Below are 20,256 nucleotides of genomic sequence, written 5' to 3'. Positions count from 1 at the left end.
ATTTACAGAAGACAACTAACCTACAAACCTGTACGTCTTTGGAGTGTGGGTGGAAACTGGAGCACCCGGAGAAAACACATGTGGTCACAAACTATCCGAGGAAACAGGAAATCAAGAACCAGAGGTTATAGGTTTAAGGTGAAGGGAGAAGGATTTAACAAGAACCTGAGGGGCATGGGTGACAGGCAGCATCTCTGGAGAGAAGGAATGGGTGACGTTTCGGGTCTGAAGAAGGGTCTTGAACCGAAATGTCACCCATTCCTTCTCTCCAGAGTTGCAGCGTGTCCCACTGAGTTACTCCAGCGTTTTGTGTCTATCTTCACCTATCATTTGCCAGCTCTTGTTCCTCCCTTCCCCTCACCTCTTTCTGTCAGTTATCTCCCTGATACTTCAACACTCTGAAGAAGGGTCGTGACCCGAAACATCATCTGTCCATTTCCCTCCGAAGGTGTTCTCTAACCTGCTGAGCTCCTCCAGCAGAGAGCCAGCATGGATTTGATGGGCCAAATGGCTTTCTTCTGTCTTGAGAAATGCATGAAAATACATAAGGAACAGTGTTGTTTGTTTTACCGTGACTCTAACCTCTAGCTTGGTAATTCCACCTGACATTAATGACCTTTACTCAAACAGAAAATCAGAAACCAGAATCATGGATTGTTAAATGGAAAGGTCAAGACATTTCATACGACGATCTGCGAATAATCCAACAACATTATGTTTGCACGCTTGCAGGAACCATCTTTCATCGTGAGGTGTCTCACCCTTCTCTGATGAAGTGGATTGTTTTCCGTGAGTGCTGGAAGTGACTCAGGATTAACCCAGATCTAAAGCATGTGATGTTAATGTATTTAGAATTATTCAGTACATTGCTGTGCAGCTGCTGCTGTTGGTGAAGGAATGGAATCTGTGTGGGTTGCCCACGGTCTCGCACTCTATGGGATGTGAATCAAGAGCCATTTAAAGCGGATTCAAAGCTTTGACGGGAAGAGAGCTTCAATCTTCCCGGAGCTGGTGTTGGAATTCCGAGAGGGGTCAAGCACACCACAAAGTCGCGACTAATTGTTCAGCATTGGTTGGCTGATAAATGGACAAACACCTATGATAGAAAGTTTTATTTCAGTGTGAATGTTTCCTTTTGTATAAATGATTAGGAATTGCATTTCTATGATGTATTTCTAACCTCAGAATTTTTCACGGCATTTTATTGCTTCAACGATTCAATTATATTTATTGTCACATATCAGATAGAGTTAGATTTAGATTTATCTTGTCACTGGTTAGATTTCGCTCTTAGGGCTAACGGAATCAAGGGATATGGAGATAAAGCAGGAACGTGGTACTGATTTTGGATGATCAGCTATGATCATATTGAATGGTTCCAACTCCTGCACCTACATTTTCTCTATATATCTACGTACAATGAAATGCTTTGTTTTGCATACAACCCGGTTAAATCATACAGCAGACCTCACCAAGGCAGTGCGCAAGAGTCTCCACGTTTCTGGTGCCGATAAAGAGATAAAAGTTCATTGAACCGGCTTTTACTCAAACAATCATCAAACAGTATATTTAAGATGTCGTCAGTGTTTACACCAACCTGTTATTGCTGAAATGTGCTCCACCGCTGAATACTCAGGCCGGTCATAAAGTCCTACAGTATTGCCGTTGTCAGCTGTTTTATCAGCGTTACTCACAGTATTGAGAAAGATATTGCAAAGAATGTTCATTGTGTTTCAGATTTGCTGGTCAGCATTTCTTGTTCCAGGTTTTATTGCCAAGCTATTGTCTTGACATCTACGGGAAGGACAATATCTGCCAGTCTATCTAATACCAATAGTTTTAGATTAGTTGCAAAAAGCTCCAATCATCGTAGTTTACCACCACATTCAACCCCCTCCACTACCCCTCTCCTTAGTCTTCTTCCATAGTATTTAGCTGACAAAATATTCCAGCTTATGGTCACCATCAAAAGGATCGACAAGATTCGCTGCCTCAAAAAGGCAGCCAGCATCATCAGAGTCCCACACTACCCTGGCCACGGTCTCATGTCACTACTAACATCAGGAAGAAGGTATGGGAGCCCGAAGGCTGTAACATCCAGGTTCAGGAGCAGCTCCTTGTGTCACACAGCATCTTGTGTCTTTCCACCATAATTCAATGTCCTCATTTCCGCACTGTAAAATTCACTGTGATTGTTATCCTGGCATTCAATGAGGCGATGACAGTGCTTTGCCAAAATGGTCAACAGCATGTTATCCGAGCGAAGGCTACTTTCCTGTCTGGGTCCTTTACAAGTTGCCTGGTCACTGGTCAAGAGTCAAGTCAAGAGTGTTTTATTGTCATATGTCCCGAAACGGAAGAGTGAAATTATCACTTGCAGCAACGCAACAGATATGTAACTATAGTACCCCGTAAAACCCATAATAACAAAAAGCCCAGTATATACACACACACACACACACACACACACACACACACACACACACACACACACACACACACACACACACACACACACACACACACACACATATATATATAATTAAAGATTAGACAAATAAACAAACAATTATAATGCAAAGTCAGAATTAAATCCCCCAAGTCTCTATAGTTCGGAGTCTACGTGGGGGTTGTAGTCAATAGCCTGATGGTTGGGAACCTGAGTGGTAACTTTTTTACACAAAGTTGTGGGTGTTTGGAACAAGCTGCTGGAGGAGGTAGTTGAGGCAGGTACTATCGCAACGTTTAAGAAACATTTGGACAGGTACAGGGATAGGGTAGGTTCTGAGGGATTATGGACCAAAAGTAGGCAGGTGGGACTCGTGTAGTTTGGGCAAGTTGGGCCGAAGGGCCTGTTTTCACTGTACGAATGTATGACTCTGGTGTCACTATTGAACTGTGTATCACATAAAAAAGATTGATACTTTAGATTTTAAGATGTTAACCTATTCCATGCTGCTCAAAAGTTAAACCCACCTGTCAGTCTTCCAATAGCCACCTTCATTAAAAAAACAAAGTTGAAAAGGGCCAATTGGCAGGTGACCAAAACAACAATGGGATGGAAAAGAGTTTCACTGGGATCCTGTGGCTAGGTGTGTGTGGTAAACAGATAACGAAAAGCCAGCAATTCTCTGCAATAAAACATCACCCTTTGATCTCCAATAAAATACTTACCACGGTAGCTTAACGTTGGAGCAGGCTGAGTCATTGGGCTCATGAAGATTTATGGACTGGATCCTTAATTAAACTGTTTGTTGGCTTGTGGCTGGGTTCAAATGTTTAGCAGATTGTAAATGATAAAAGGTTGAGATTTGAAGTATTTCCCCTTGACCAAGTCCTCCCTGGCTCTTCTATAAATGCTGTAAGTACAAAGTAGTGCATTCATTCAATATTTTTACCATGAACACAAATTTTGCAATCCTTATTGATATGATCTCGCTAGGGTTTTGATTGCACGATACCCTGTTCATTGGTCCCACCTATATGGCACATTGGCGCAGCGGTAGAGTTGTTGCCTTCGGGCACCAGGGACCCGGGTTTGATCCTGACTATGGGTGCTGTATGTACGGACTTTGTACCTTCTCTCCCATGACTGCGTTAGATTTCTCCGGGTGTTCCAATTCCCTCCCACATTCCAAAGACGTACAGGTTTGTGGGCTAATTGGCCTCTGTAAATTGTCCCAGGATAGAACTAGTGTACGGGTGATCGTTGGTCGGCATGAACTCATAGTTCCTGTTATAGGGACAGATTTAGGCCATTCGGCCCATCAAATTTACTCTGTCAGTCAATCATGGCTGATCTATCTTTCCCTCTCAACATTATTCTCCTGCCTTCTACCCATAACTCCTGACACTCAAACTAAACCTAAATGTTGGTAACTCCAAGCTCAATGTAAATGATCTCATTATTCATTTCAGTGTATTTTGTTTCAGTTTGAACTCATTCCATTTCTCTCTGTTGAATTTCTGACTGCAGGAAGCCAGCAGTGACGTGTCCTTCCCAGCCAGTGCATGTTCAGTGCCACCAGCTGCCTCAGCCACTGAAGCAACAAGACCACTGCAAAGGAGAAAAAAGGTTTGTCTCTTTGGTTATAATCATTCTTCAGCATGATGTTGGGGTTTCTGCATTGTGTTGATAATTAAGCGGTGGAGTAACTTAGTGTTGATTGATTGATTGAAAGATACAGCATGGAAACAGGCCCTTCAGCGCACCAAGACCACGCTGACCATCGATCACCCGTTCACACTACATCTATGTTATCCCACTTTTGCATCCACTCTCTGCACGCTAGGGGCTATTTACAGAGGCCAATTGAAGTGTCTCGACCCAAAACTTCACCTATTCATGTTTTCCAGAGATGCTGCCTGATGCTGTTATTCCAGCACTTTGTGTCCTTTTGTATATTAACCAGCATGTGCAGTTCTTTGTTTCTATGACCTACAAACCTGCACGTCTTTGGGATGTGGGAAGAAACTGGAGGAAACCCATGCGGTTACAGGGAGAACGTGCAAACTACGCACAAACAGCACCTGAGGTCAAGATCGAACCCGGGTTACTGGCGCTGTGAGACACCAGCTCCTGTTCTAAGATTCCAGCATCTGCAGCTCCTTGTGTCTTAGACTTTCCCCATCGTTAAACTGGTGGGCGATCTTACAAACTGCTATTGTCCCATGCCTTATATGCTCGTAAGCCTGTTGAAGAGGTCCCCAGAACCCAGACGTGCTCCCCCACCACTGTTAGAAGATCCCGGCCCAAGCTAATTGCCCTCCCAAGACTCCACAGATGTTTTGCTTCTAGATGCGTTCCAGACCAGTTTTTGATCACCATCTTATAGGAGAGATGTTGTCAAGCTAGAAAGGGTGCGGAGAAGATTTACGAGGATGTTGCCAGGACCTGAGGGCCTGAGCTCTAGGGAGAGGTTGAGCAGGCTACGACTCTATTCCTTGGTATGCAGGAGGATGAGGGCTGATCTTTTTGAGGTGTTCAAAACCAAGAGAGGAATAGATCTGGTTAACAGAATCTCTTGCCCAGAGTAGGGGAATCGAGAACCAGAGGACATAGGTTTAAGGTGGGGGTGGGGGGAATTTAATAAGAACCCAAGGGGTAACTTTTTTTACACAAAGAGTGGTGGGTGTATGGAACAGACTGCCGGAGGAGGTAGTTGAGGCAGGGACTATTGCAACGTTTAAGAAACATTTAGACAGGTAAATGGATAGGCCTGGTTAAGAGCGAAATGGGCCCAAGGCAGGCTGTTGGAACTTGTGTAGATGGAACATCTTGGTCAGTGTGGGCAAGTTGGGCCAACCGGCCTGTTTCCACACTGTATGACTCTATGACAGTAAGAGGTCCCCGAAGCCAGATATGCGTCCGAGCCAGTGCAATTAGTCAGATACAAGCCAAACCCAGTGGCAGCTAATCGAGTTATTAACAAGCATCAGCCAATCCTTTTGCAATCAATTGGCCCATCGATAAGTCTCCTTCATTCCTCTGGATAATTGCCTGGCAGCTGCGTAATTGGATACCATTCAAGAGTGATCAGCGGGGACCTAGATTTCCAGCTCGACAGCTTTATTTTTAATGTTATAGAATTTCTGAGACCTTGTTCTTCATTCTGTCCATCTCATCTCACCCCAATCCCTCCTCAAGCTCGTAAAGCTGGTACTCCTGCTTCTCCTGTGGTTAATGACCACTTGAGGGTCATTGGGTGGGGGACAATTCTCAGAACTAAAAGGACCAAAATATTACACAAAGTGCTGGAGTAATTCAGCGGGTCAGGCAGCAGCATCTCTGGAGCATATTTTAGAATCAGACTGAAGAAGGGTCGCGACTCAAAATATCACCTATCCATGTTCTCCAAAGAATATACAAAATGTTGGAGTAACTCAGCGAGTCAGCAGCATCCCTAACATGGATAGGTGACTTTTCTAGTTGGGACCCTTCTTCTAGATTCTCCAGAGATACTGCCTGACCCACTGAGTTACTCCAACATTTTGTGTCTTTTTTTTTGCAAACCAGCATCTGCAGTTCCTGAGTCTAAGATTAAAATATTGTTCATTCTGTTCTTGGTCATATCCCAGGGTAGTGATGGTTGGGAATGGGATCAGATCCTTGGATAGTGATGGTTGGGGTGGGATTTGTGTTCAGGGCATTGATGATTCGGGGAGGGGATCAGATCTCAGGATAGTGGTGGCTGGGATGGGAACAGATCCCAAGGTAGAGATGAATGGGAATGGGATCATATCCCAGATTAGTAACTGTGGAAATAGATCCCAGGATAGTGGTGGTTGGGATGGGATCTGTTTCAGGTTGGGAAAGAAGGGTCTCCTGAAGAAAAGCCCTACCCGAAACATCGCCTATCCATGTTCTCCAGAGATGCTGCCTGACCCGCCGAGTTACTCCAGCACTTTGTGTCTTATTTTCTCAAGATATTCAGTTGCTTTTGATCAGACGTCTGTTGTTCCAAAAGAACATTGAGGTATCACGGTAGCTTTCCAGAGAACAACTTGAATCATTCTGCCTTTTTTGGACATCCCCAAAAATGAATAAACACTAGCCTCATTACCGCTGATAGCCACCTCTCCAAACATTTCAAAGTCACCGTTCAGCATCGTCAGCCCCTGGAAGTGAGGGAGTCGTTTGCCAGTCAATCAGATTGAAATTGACTTACCGGCCATAGTTATGGAGTCATACAGCACGGAAACAGGCCCTTTGGCCAACTTGTACATGCCAACCAATATGTCCCCATCTCAGCTAGTCCCATTTGCCAGCATTTGGTCCATATCTATATTATTAAAAGTCTGTTCTTGACCGGTTTTGGCCATCTGTGCTGCAATTTCCGAGAGAACGCCGCCACCTACGGCCGTCATTTTTGGCCACCTTGCTCAGAGCCCCCCTCCGCCACATGTGTGCCGAGGATTTTCCCCGTTGATTACAAATGACAGAGATATTCATGTTTTTACAAAATTCCCCATTCTCTCTGCTGCCCCCGCTGGCGGCAGGGGTGAGGAACTATAAAACCAGTAAGTGGTGTGCCACACAGTCTCTTCAAGATGGAGGAAGGCAGAGGGTCACGTTTCTCTGAGCTGAGAATAACACTGAACACATGTTTACTCAAATGTAAGTGCCCTTAGTGGTTCCAAAATGCTTGCAAAAAGTGTCTCTATTGGTTCTAAAGCTTGCAAAAAATGTCTATTGGTTCTAAAGCTTGCAAAAAAAGTGTCTATTGGTTCTAAAGCTTGCAAAATAATATATTTTAGTTCTAAAGTTTGCAAACAAATGTCTATTGGTTCTAAAGCTTGCAAAAAGTGTCTCTATTGGTTCTAAAGCTTGCAAGAAATGTCTATTGGCTCTAAAGCTTACAAGAAAATGTCTTTTGGTTCTAAAGCTTGCAAAAAAATGTCTATTGGTTCTAAAGTTTGCAAAAAAATGTCTATTGGTTCTAAAGCTTGCAAAAAATGTCTATTGGTTCTAAAGCTTGCAAAAAATGTCTATTGGTTCTAAAGCTTGTGAAAAAAATGTCTATTGGTTCTAAAATGGTTCATACTAGTGCTCCAGAAAGCCCCCCCCCCCCCCCCCGCCCGGTTGGCTTGGGTTGGGTGTGTCTTGAAATTGAAAGGCACTACTTACTGCAAATGGTGGCATGTTGTTGAAAGGCACTACTTACTGCAAATGGTGGCTTGGGAGCTTTGTCTTGAAGTTGAAAGTCACTATTACTGCAAATGGTGGCTTGGTTGCTTTGGCTTGAAGTTGAAAGGCACTACTTACTGCAAATGGTGGCTTGGTTGCTTTGGCTTGAAGTTGAAAGGCACTACTTATTGCAAATGGTGGCTTGGGTGTGGCTTGAAGTTGAAAGACACCACTTACTGCAAATGGTGGCATGAAGTTGAAAGGCACTACTTCCTGCAAATGGGGGGCATGGGTGCATTGGCTTGAAGTTGAAAGGCACTACTTACTGCAAATGGGGGGCATGGGTGCATTGGCTTGAAGTTGAAAGGCACTACTTACTGCAAATGGTGGCATGAAGTTGAAAGGCACTACTTACTGCAAATGGTGGCTTGGGTGCTTTGGCTTGCAGTTGAAAGGCAGTACTTACTGCAAATGGTGGCTTGGTTGCAATGGCTTGAAGTTGAAAGGCATTACTTACTGCAAATGGTGGCATGAAGTTGAAAGGCACTACTTACTGCAAATGGTGGCTTGGGTGCTTTGGCTTGAAGTTGAAAGCACTACTTACTGCAAATGGTGGCTTGGGTGCTTTGGCTTTAAGTTGAAAGGCACTACTTACTGCAAATTGTAGCTTGGGTGCTTTGGCATTCAGTTGAAAGGCACTGCAAATGGTGGCATGAAGTTGAAAGGCACTACTTACTGCAAGTGGGGGGCATGGGTGCATTGGCTTGAAGTTGAAAGGCACTACTTACTGCAAATTGTGGCTTGAAGTGGAAAGGCACTACTTACTGCAAATGGTGGCATGAAGTTGAAAGGCACTACTTACTGCAAATGGTGGCTTGGGTGCTTTGGCTTGCAGTTGAAGGGCAGTACTTACTGCAAATGGTGGCTTGGTTGCAATGGCTTGAAGTTGAAAGGCATTACTTAATGCAAATGGTGGCATGAAGTTGAAAGGCACTACTTACTGCAAATGGTGGCGGGTGCTTTGTCTTGAAGTTGAAAGCACTACTTACTGCAAATGGTGGCTTGGGTGCTTTGGCTTGAAGTTGAAAGGCACTACTTACTGCAAATGGTGGCTTGGTTGCTTTGGCTTGAAGTTGAAAGGCACTACTTATTGCAAATGGTGGCTTGGGTGTGGCTTGAAGTTGAAAGACACCACTTACTGCAAATGGTGGCATGAAGTTGAAAGACACTACTTACTGCAAATGGTGGATTGGTTGCTTTGGCTTGAAGTTGAAAGGCACTACTTACTGCAAATGGTGGCTTGGGAGCTTTGACTTGAAGTTGAAAGGCACTACTTCCTGCAAATGGGGGGCATGGGTGCATTGGCTTGAAGTTGAAAGGCACTACTTACTGCAAATGGTGGCATGAAGTTGAAAGGCACTACTTACTGCAAATGGTGGCTTGGGAGCATTGGCTTGAAGTTGAAAGGCCCTACTTACTGCAAATGGTGGCTTGTTGCTTTGGCTTGAAGTTGAAAGGCACTAACTGCAAATGGTGGCTTGGGAGCTTTGGCTTGAAGTAGAAAAGGCACTACTTACTGCAAATGGTGGCGGGTGCTTTGGCTTGAAGTTGAAAGGCACTACTTACTGCAAATGGTGGCATGAGGTTGACAGGCACTACTTACTGCAAATGGTGGCTTGGGTGCATTGACTTGAAGTTGAAAGGCACTATTTACTGCTAATGGTAGCATGAAGTTGAAAGGCACTATTAATGCAAATGGTGGCTTGGTTGCTTGGGCTTGAAGTTGAAAGGCACTACTTACTGCAAATGGTGGCTTGGGAGCTTTGACATGAAGTTGAAAGGCACCTCTTACTGCTAATGGTGGCTTGGGTGTCGTTTGAAGTTGAAAGGCACTACTTACTGCAAATGGTGGCTTGGATGCAATGGCTTGAAGTTAAAAGGCATTACTTATTGCAAATGGTGGCTTGGGTGCATTGGCTTGAAGTTGATAGGCACCACTTACTGCAAATGGTGGCATGAAGTTGAAATGCACTACTTACTGCAAATGGTGGCTTGGGTGCTTTGGCTTGAAGTTAAAAGGCACTACTGTAAATGCACTTACTTCCTGTTTGCACTGTTTATTGATTTTAGATAAAACGCTACCACTTACGGCTGTGATTTTTGGCCATCTTACTCAGTCCCCCTCCGCTGAGCAGGTGCAGAGAATTCTTCCCATCAATGAAAAATAAAAGTGTTATTAGTTTTTTTTTAAATGTTGAGAATCTCTCTCCTGTCAATCACTCCATGAAAGCCACACCTTTTCTGGTGGGGGGGGGAGAGGGGTTATAAAACCCAGAAATGTGGGTGTGGCTCAGTCTCTGCAAGATGGAGGAGGGAGAGGTCACGACTCGCTGTCTTTAGTGGCTTTGCACCCTACTTCAAATGGTATGAAACTGCACTTGAATTTGGTGGCCTTGCACCCTGCTAGAAGTGGTAAGAAACTGCACTTGAATTTGGTGGCCTTATACCGTGTTTGAAATAGAATTTCCAGGATTAGCCATGAGTCAACTACCAGCTCACCAGCCGTGAGTGAGTGAGTTGCCAGCACAACAGGCTTGATTGACTGAGACGCCAGCCCAAGAATCCATTTGGCGCACAATTTGCATATTAGCCCTCTGGAAACCAGTCCCTTCAGCCCACAACACCCATACTAGCGCTCCAGAAAGCCCCCCCCCCCCCAACTGGCCACCAATATTAGAATTGGTGGAGAGGTGGAATATTGCATTGGATGACCAGCCCTCCTGTGTGATGCTGGGACCCAACGGGTCCCACTTAGTCTAGTTCCCTCTAAACCTTTCCCATCCATATTCCTGTCCAAGTGTCTTTTAAATGCAGATATAGTACCTGCCTGAACTACCTCCTCTGGCAGTTCGTTCCATGTACTCACCACACACTGAGTGAAAAAGTTGCTCCTCAGGTTCGTATTAAATCTTTGCCCTCTCACCTTCAACCTATGTCCCGTGGTTCTTGATTCCATAGCCAGGGTAAAATGCTCTGTGTGTTCACCCTATCAATTCCCCTTATGATTTTACACCTCTCTATAAGATATCCCCTCAGTCTCCTGCACTGTAATGAATAACGCCCTGGCCTGCCTATCCCTTCCCTGCAGCTCAGATCCACGACTCCTGTCAGCATCTTCGTAAATCTCTGTACTCTGCCTCCTTGCTTTTGTATTATTAAATATGAGTCTGGGGACAGTGCTAATTGTTTGTGTTCACCTGCATTGGCAGTGATTCTCCTTGCACTGGTTGAACAATGGGTGACGTGGCGTTGCATAGCTGCTTCCAGCTTTCAAACTTTCCTCAGATTCAAATCATGACATCAGGGAAACAGAAGGAGGAAATGAGTCCATCTGGACAAGATTGTTTTGCCACGATATGGGTCGATCATATGTGCGGTGATTGATCTTGGCTGGTGTAAGTCTGGAGTCTGGAGAAGCAATGATGGTGGGAAAGTAGCTGTTATTATTATTAGACTATTATTGTAAGGGAATAGAGTAAAATAAATAGTAGACCTTGCCAACAGTTTACAGGGTGCTGAAGGACCTGAGTATTTGTACATATTTGGTGTATATTTAGTTTAGTTTGGTTTATAGAGATACAGTGTGGAAACATGCCCTTTGACTTGCCGCATCCACACCGACCAATGATCACCCATATGATCGTTATATCCTACAGACTTGAGACAATTTACAGAAGCCAAATGACCTGCAAACCAGCACGTCTTTGGAGTATGGGAGGGAACCGGAGCACCCGGAGTAAACCCACACGGTCTCAGGAAGAATGTATAAACTCTGTACAGACAGCACCCATAGTCAGGATCGAACCCAGGTCTCTGGCGCTGTAAGGAAGCAATTCTACCGCTGCATCACCCCCCGTTTGGTATCACCCTTGCAAAAGCAATGATGATTCAATTTGGGTTTGTAGGTTAATTGGTTTTGGTGAAAACTGTAAATTGTCCCTAGTGCGTAGGATAGTGCGAGTGTACTGGGTGATCGCTGGACGGCACAGATTCGGTGGGCCGAAGGGCCTGCTTCCACGCTGTATCTCTAAACTATCGGGAGAACACTTGCCCAATGGAGGGGTGAGAAGTGAGAAAAAGCAGCTTCGAACAAGCTTTCTTGAGTTTACCTGGTTTTCTCTTGATCCTCACTGACATCGGTTTGGTACACGAGGAGTTAAATTAAAACTGCAGGAACACCAATTCTGAAAACTCAGGTGAAATGTTTTGCCTTTTATTCTGTCAAGGTCAGGATAACGTGAAGTTATCTGTTTTGTGTACACAGTGTATGCCATAAAACTAAACAACAAGCAAATCATAGTCACTGTTTATAAGAGGCGAATAACTCTGTGTGCCTTATCTTTACACTCATTATACTTTGGATCTATATAGTCCGATTCTGCATTGGAATTCAGGGTGTGTACAGGCTGTGGAATCTGTGATATTAAAAAGTTGCTCCGGTTGGCGATCCTGAAATTCGCTGAAGAGATCGTCTTCTCACATCAGCGGTCGCGGTTTTTTAAGAGGGGGGATGGAAGGGGAAACAGGCTCACTCTTCACCAGTAGGAACCAGCCACAGGTAAGGAGGCACGAAGGAATGAATGGGTGGCTGGAAGCCAAAGGTATGGTCATGGACCCTTTTGGTTGCTTGTCGGGTACGATGTTCAAATTGGAGTGACTCTGCTAAATAGCGAGTCGCTACTACTATTCCATCACCTTTATGTTTATGGGGTTCATAAGTGACCGGAGCAGAATGAGGCCATTCGGCTGATCCAGTCCACTCTGCCATTCAATCATGGCTGATCTATCTCTCCTTCTCAACCCCATTCTCCTGCCTTCACCCCATAACCCCTGACACCCGTACTAATCAGGAATCTATCTCTGCCTTAAAAATATCCATTGACTTGTCCTCCACAGCCTTCTATGGCAAGTTTCTGCTGTGTGCAAGTTTACTGCTGTGCTTTATATATTATAGCTGATTACACTTCAAACGTGGCTGCAGAGCATTTTGGAAACCCATGAAATGGATTTGAAAGGTATAATGCAAATTGATGTATTTTACATGGGCGGCACAGTGGTGCCGCAGTAGAGCTGCTGCTTCACAGTGCCAGAGACACTGAGGCCAGAGACCTCTGTCTGTGAGGAGTTTGTACGTTCTCCCTGTGACTGTATAGGTTTTCTCCAGGTACTCCGGTTTCCTCCCACATTCCAAAGACTTGCAGGTTTGCTTGTGTAAATTGTCCCTAGTGTGTAAGATGCAAAAGTGGGATAACATGGAACTAGCGTGCAGGTGATCAGTGGGCAGTATGGACTTGATGGGCCGAAGGGCCTGTTTCCAAGTTGTATCTCTACAACAAAAGCTTTTCACTGTACCTCTGTACATGTGACAATAAACCAAACTAAACTAAACTGAACTACTCTGCCAAAATGGTGTGGTAAAATGAAAGAGTATTTTGCGTTCAGTAAGGATGATTTATACAAATGTGAGAGCCTGAGATATGTCTGGGTTTATCTGATTGTGGATTGGTACGTGTTGAGATATTTTTGGAGTGGGAACTATTAGAGGTCACCAATTTCAGGCACAATTGACTCTGACCTGAACTGAGTTAAGATAAGGCCAGCATAAATGTGAACTAATGTGAGCACAAATTTACATCAGGGAGAATACGGGCTGACAAGGAGTGCACTGGAAAGTTTAAGTAACGAGGCAACAAAGTAGTGCACGGGGCTTTGAGTGGAAGTGAATCGAAGCAACAGCAGAGAATGCAAACGTTACTGGGTGAAAATATCATATTTGTCACAACTACCTCTGTCAGAACTACATGCCACCCCAGTTTTGCGTTCATCCAATTCTGGCCTCGGTTCAATGATACTTTGTCACACGTATCTATTTTTGTCTGAAGAAGGGTCTCGACCCGAAACGTCACCCATTCCATCTCTCCAGAGATGCTGTCTATCCCGCTGACTCTCTCCAGCTTTTTGTGTCTACTTTCGGTTTAAACCAGCATCTGCAGTTCCTTCCCAACACAATTCGTCTGCTCCACTGCAAAATCTCCTCAAGGTACAGGTATGTCCACTTTGCATAAGTTCTCCTCCTCTCTCCGACGGGAGTTCTGCAACACCCTCTATATCTCTCATTTCCCTTTCCCGGGGACTTTTAGTCTGAAGAAGTGTCTAGACCCGATAGACAGAGTTGATGTGGACAAGCTTTTTCCTTTGAGAATAGGGAAGATTCAAACAAGAGGACATGACTTCAGAATTAAGGGACAGAAGTTTAGGGGTAACATGAGGGGGAACTTCTTTACTCAGAGAGTGGTAGCGGTGTGGAATGAGCTTCCAGTGGAAGTGGTGGAGGCAGGTTCGTTGGTATCATTTAAAAATAAATTGGATAGGCATATGGATGAGAAGGGAATGGAGGGTTATGGTATGAGCGCAGGCAGGTGGGACTAAGGGGAAAAAAAAGTTGTTCGGCACGGACTTGTAGGGCCGAGATGGCCTGTTTCCGTGCTGTAATTGTTATATGGTTATATGTCACCCATTCCCTCTCTCCAGAGATGCTGCCTGTCCCGCTGAGTTACTCCAGCTTTATGTATCTTTTTTAGTTTAGTTTAGAGATAATGAGAACCATGCCCTTCGACCCACTTGGTACACTAGCATTCTCCTACAAACTGGGGCCAATTTACAATCTCTACCAAAGCCAACTAACCTACAAATTTGTAATATGTCTTTAGAATATGGGAGGAAACCAGAGCAACCCGGGAAAGCCCACGCGGTCACGGGGAGAACGTACAAACTCCATACAGATAGCTCTCGTAGTCAGGAACAAACCGAGCTCTCTGGTGCTGTAAGGCAACAACTCGACCGCTGCGCCACTTTGTCGACCCTGGGTGCAGTGAAATCCTTTGTTTTTGCACAAAAAGCACAAAGGTGTCGGCAGGTTTCTGGTGCCAGCAAATTGACAGAAAATAGTCATTAGAGTCATGTTGGTCCCTCTTCATTCTCGAATGTAACTGTGTTTCACCACCTTCCTTAAGGGCCTGTCCAACTGTACGAGGTCATTCAAGAGCTCTTCCGAGTTAAAAAAAAAAATCAAACTCGTGGTAAGCATGTAGAATGTACGTAGCGGGTACGTTGGAGCTCGGGATGTCTCTTAGCGGCTCGTAACGCTAACGGCAGGTACTCGGTAAACGCGGTAAGCTTGTGAAGACTCGTGAAGATTTTTCAACATGCTGAAAAATGTCCACGAGAGCCCCGAGTACCTACAAGCGGCTATTACCGTAATTCTCCGAGTTCGAAACTCAGGAGAACTCTTGAATTAGCTCGTACAGTGGGACAGGCCCTTTATGCTCTGTACTGTTCTTTCATAAACATTTCCTCGAAGGAGGTTTTTCCTATATTCTGGGGCGATTTATACCTGAAAGAACAGACTCATGTTTCCTCGACGGATTGTGCGGCACAGTGGTGCAGCTGATAGAGCCGCTGCTTCACAGCATCAGAGACCCGGGTTCGATCCGGACCTTGGTTGCTGTCTGGGTGGAGTTTGCATGTTCTTTCAGTGACCGGGTAGGTTTCCTCCCACATCCCAAAGACGTGCGGATTTGCAGGTTAATTAGCCTCCGTAACCTGCCTCTAGTGTGAGGGAGCGGATTTAAAAGTGGCATAACATAGAAGTATAGGACGTGTGTGAATGGGTTGATGTGAACTAGTCTGCCCTGGACTCGATGGGCAGAAGGGCCTTTTTCTATGCTACATCGCAAAACTAAAACTAAGATGCTGCCTGACATGCTGAATTAGCAGCCTGAGATTTCTAACATGCATCTTGTTTTTAGCTCTTAGTTTTATTACTTCCTGTTTATTCTCCTTTGTGCCTTTGCTGGACAAGGGGTTATGTGAATAGTGCAAGGATCTTTAAGTACAGGAAGATTGCTGATGTTTTTAACCCATTGCTGAGTCAACACAGACAGTTTTCTGGGCATGCGATCAAGGCATGAAGTTGTTGTTCTGCCCACTGTCTATTTACCAATGTCTATCCCTTAGTTGACATTGGTAAAACAGATGAACAGGCCACTGTGGAAATGGCCTGTTGTGCTGAACAAGGGAAATGCTTCAAGAAGTATTTCACTGGCTTTCAAACTCACAGAATGTCCTTCATGGTTCTGTGTAAATCGTAGCTGTCGTTTCCAAGAGACTGCAGGCTTAAGGAACTGCAGATGCTGAAACCATGACAAAGTGCTGGAGTAACTCAGCGAGTCAGGCTGCATCTCTGGAGGACATGGATAGGCGATGAATCGGGTCAGCTCTGAAGAAGGGCCCTGACTTGAAACGTCGTCTATCATCCATGTCATAGTCACACAGTGTGGAAACGGGCCCTTTGGCCGAACCTGCCCACATTGACCAACATGCCCTCTCTACACTAGTCCCACCTGCTTGTGTTTGGCCCATATTCGTCTACACCAGTGGTTCTTAACCAGGGGGTCGTGACCCCCCTATGGGGGTCGTTTGGGGCTTTGCAGGGGCTCATGAAGGGGACACAAATTACATCAATTTGTTGAGCCTATGTTTAGGAACCTAACAAAAGTACATACCACATACAGTATTTTGTTCGCGTATGCGCGTACTGGTGCCAAAAAGGTTAAGAACCACTGGTCTACACCTAACCTATCGAACTCGCTTTCCGAATGTATTTTAAACAGTGTGATATTACCTGCTTTAACTACCTCCTCGTTCTGTTTATCCATCATCCTTTACGTTAAAAAGTTGCCCCTCATGGTTCCTATTAAATCTTTTCCCTCTCATTTTAAACCTATTTCCTCTGGTTCTTGATTCCCCCTACTCTGGATAAAAGACCCTGTTCATTTTCCTATCTATGCCCCTCATGGCCTTACACACCTCTGTAAGATCACCTCTCATTCTCCGGTGCTCCAATGAATAAAACTGTAGCCTGTTTGAGCTTGCTCTAGAGCTCAGGCCCTCATGTTCTCCAGGGCTGCCTGAACAGATGAGATACTCCAATGCATTGTGGTTTAGTTTTGATTGAGACCGTTCCGTTCTGAAAAAGACACAAGATATTGGAGTAACTCAGCTGGTCAGGCAGTAACTCTGATGAACATGGATAGGTGACTTATCAGGTCGGGATCCTTCTCCAGATGGATTTTTCTTGCCATACTGAGTTGCTGATTCCAATTCTTCAAAATAGTGCCTGGGCAGACCCATGTAGTTTGTCAGCTTGTACAAAAGATGGCACTGCACGTGGAGGCTGCATTTCGCTGTGGTTCCATGATTGGCAATGCCAGTACTCAATTTCTTACATACCCTTTAGTATTGGACCTGCATTGGTAGCTTTCATTCTACTGAATCCTCCTGAGACTGGTGGCATCGACTCTGGTGGCATCTTTAATGCTGTGTTTTGCAACTCTGCAGAAGCATTAATTCACCAGTTGCAAGTGAATTAGGTACCTTTCTATTCATAGGAAGTTTTTAAATTGTTACTATTCTTCCCTGTGCAGTTTAGTCACTCGGTGAAGGAGAAGTCTGACCAATTAGTGGATCTACTGCTAAATGCTAAAATAAGTATTCGGGTTTTAGTTATAGTCTTTCAAAGTTCTCTCTGCAGAGAGACATATTTCAATGGAACCACAATCAGTCTGATGAAGGGCCTTGGCCTGAAACGTCACCTATCCATTTTGAAATAATGCAGCATTTTGTCCCTATATTTCAGTGGACTGTAATCAATTTTGTAATGTAACATGGAGAGGGGAGTTGAGGGAGGGAATAAATTGAGGGAGTAATTTCGAGAGGAGAAGTAGGGGAGAGGGAACTAGAATTGTAAGGGGATGAGGAGTGAGGTGTGTGATGAGAGTGTGATTGGAGTAAGAGAGTGCCTGTGTGCCCACACGTGTGTGTGTGCGCTAACTCTAGCAGAGTGAATGTCTATGCTATATAGAAAATAAAAGTTACCAACTATAGTTAAGGGCCTGTCCCACGGGCATGCGACTCCATGCGGCAAGCGCGACCTAAAGGGCCTGTCCCACCAGCATGCGCCTGCATGCGGCAAGCGCAACCTAACGTGGTCGCTTGAGCCGTACGGCCTCGCGGGGCCGGTCCCACTTTGATCGCCGGAGCCGTATGGAGTTGTGCGGAGCTGGTCCCGACATCGCGCGGGGCTCCGAAAAAGTGACCGCGTTCAAAAATTCTGCGCGGCAACGGCCTGCCGGCCCGCAGCCGCCTCGACGCCGTACGTCACGCGTGAACTTCCCGTGGACTTCGCTCGCACTTCATGTCACTCACTCGACCTCCGCGCGGCCCCCGCTTCTGGTTTGGTCGCGCTAGCCGCATGCAGGCGCATGCTGGTGGGACCGGCCCTTTAGGTCGCGCTTGCCGCATGGAGTCGCATGCCCGTGGGACAGGCCCTTTAAGCAAAACACAAAGTGATGGAGGAACTCAGCAGATCAAGCAGCATATTTAGTTTAGAGATACAGCGTGGGAACAGACCATTTCGGCCCACCCATCCATGCCGACCAGCAATCACCCCGTACACAAGTTCTATCTTACACATTAGGGACAATTTACAGAAGCCAATTAACCTACAAACCCGCACGTCTTTAGAATGTGGGAAGAAACAGGAGCACCTGGAGAAAACCCATGTTATCACAGGGAGAACGTACAAACTCCGTACAGACAGGACCAGAGTCAGGATCGAACCCAGGTCTATGGTGCTGCAAGGCAGCAACTCTACCGCTCGCTGCTCCACTGTGCCGCCCTGTAAAGGGAATGCACAGACAGATTTAAACTACTAGCTTTCAAGTGCCTATCCAGCTCCTTTTCCAATGCATTTTGAATAGTTGTCTGTACCATTCTTTCAGGCAAGCCCACATCTAAAATCGCTCTACACAAAAACATTTCTCATCAATGAACCAGCATCTACTGTTCCTCGGAAATTTGAGTTGAGTTTAGTTTATTGTCACATGTACCAAGGTACAGTGAAAAGCTTTTGTTCCGTGCTAACCAGTCAGCGGAAAGACAATACATGATTACCATCGAGCCATCCACAATGTACAGATACATTACAAAGGGAATAAAGTGATTAACATTTAGTGCAAGGTAAAGTCCAGTAAAATCTGATCAAAGATAGTCCGAAGGTCTCCAATGAGGTGGATAGTAGCTCAGGACTGCTCTCTCATTGTTGGTAGGATGGTTCAATTGCCTGATAACAGCTGGGACGAAACTGTCCCTGCATCTGGAGGTCAGGAGTAAAGCCAAGTTATGCTCGATCCCAAGAGACAAATAAAAGAGATAAGAATGCAGGAATCAAATCTTATTATTGAAAGTTGCCACATGCTGGGGGTTTCAAGCAAGTCAGCAGCAAATGTAAAGAAGGCATGAAGTAGGAGTAGGTGATGGCCATTTAGTCCTTGGAAGAAAAGGAGGAAAACAAATTAACGCCCAGTCACTATTGCTAAATCCATTAGCAAACATTAGCAAGTAGTTGTACTAGCACTGCACATAACTACTCAGGGTCAATGTAACCAGTTAATTTAGTCAAGTCAAGTCAAGTCATGGTTGATCCTCCCAAGAGAGACACAAGGAACTGCAGATGCTGGAATCTTGCATGAAACACATTAAGTGATTTGTTTATTTAGTTTAGAGACATAGCGCGGAAACTGGCTCTACGGCCCACTGAGTCCGCGCCGAGCAGCAAACCCCGTACATTAACACTATCCTACATATTTGGGACAATTTAAATTTTATTTTGCCAAGCCCAAATTAATCTACAAACCTGTATGCCTTTAGAGTGTGGGAGGAAACCGGAGCACCTCCGTAGAAATCCCATGGGGCTATCGGGAAAAGGCATAAACTCCAAACGTACAGCCCTCCAAGTGCTGGAGTAACTCAGCAGGTCAAGCAGCAACTTTGGAGGACATGGATAGGTGGCAATCAGTCTGAAGTAGGGTCCTGATCAGAAACGTCACCTATCTGTGTCCTCCAGAAATGCTGCCCAACCCACTGAGTTACTCCAGCAATTTATGTTGATATTCCCACACAGTTTTGCACAGCCAACGAGGCATATTTACTTAAACAAATTTCTGTAAGTTCTTCTTCACAGTTGACTCTTTCAACAATTCTGGGAGTTTTTTTGTGTCTTCATTGACAGAAAAATAAGTTATTAGTTTAACTCTAACGTTCCTTATTTCTAATTATAAAAGCTCCTGTATCTGGCTCAAAGGGTCCAACACTGGCCCTCTCAAGGCAAGTTTCCTTTTTACTTTTCTTCTGAAGCCCTTATAGTTTGATTTTATGTTTCTTACTGGTTTACTTTCACGTCCTATTTTTCCTTTATTTATCAATTTCTTGACCTTTCTTCAAGCCTCAAACATTCCCAGACCCTAGATCTACTGTTTAGTTTAGATTAGAGATACAGCGTGGAAACAACCCACTGAGGTTGCGCTGACCAACAATCACGAGTACATTAGTTCTGTCCTATACTCTAGGGACAATTTACAGAAGCCACAGAAGGCTGTGGTGGCCAAGTCAATGGCGGCATGCAGCGTCACACACTAACTACCCCCCCCCCCCCCCCCCACCGCACTCAC

General features: G+C 45.0%; 1 protein-coding gene across 2 annotated transcripts in view; it reads left to right on the top strand.

The window, feature by feature from the left end:
- Positions 1–20,256, top strand: part of fam13a (family with sequence similarity 13 member A) — a 207,912-nt gene that overhangs the window by 86,036 nt on the left and 101,620 nt on the right. For both annotated transcript variants that reach the window (XM_033022299.1, XM_033022305.1), the window contains exon 6: positions 3,977–4,075. In XM_033022299.1, coding sequence (XP_032878190.1) covers positions 3,977–4,075 — 99 coding nt within the window. The remainder of the gene's footprint in view (positions 1–3,976; positions 4,076–20,256) is intronic.

This window comes from Amblyraja radiata, chromosome 1 (genome assembly GCF_010909765.2).
Source record: "Amblyraja radiata isolate CabotCenter1 chromosome 1, sAmbRad1.1.pri, whole genome shotgun sequence".
Lineage (NCBI taxonomy): Eukaryota > Metazoa > Chordata > Chondrichthyes > Rajiformes > Rajidae > Amblyraja > Amblyraja radiata.
This window is presented reverse-complemented; position numbering and strand designations above follow the sequence as displayed.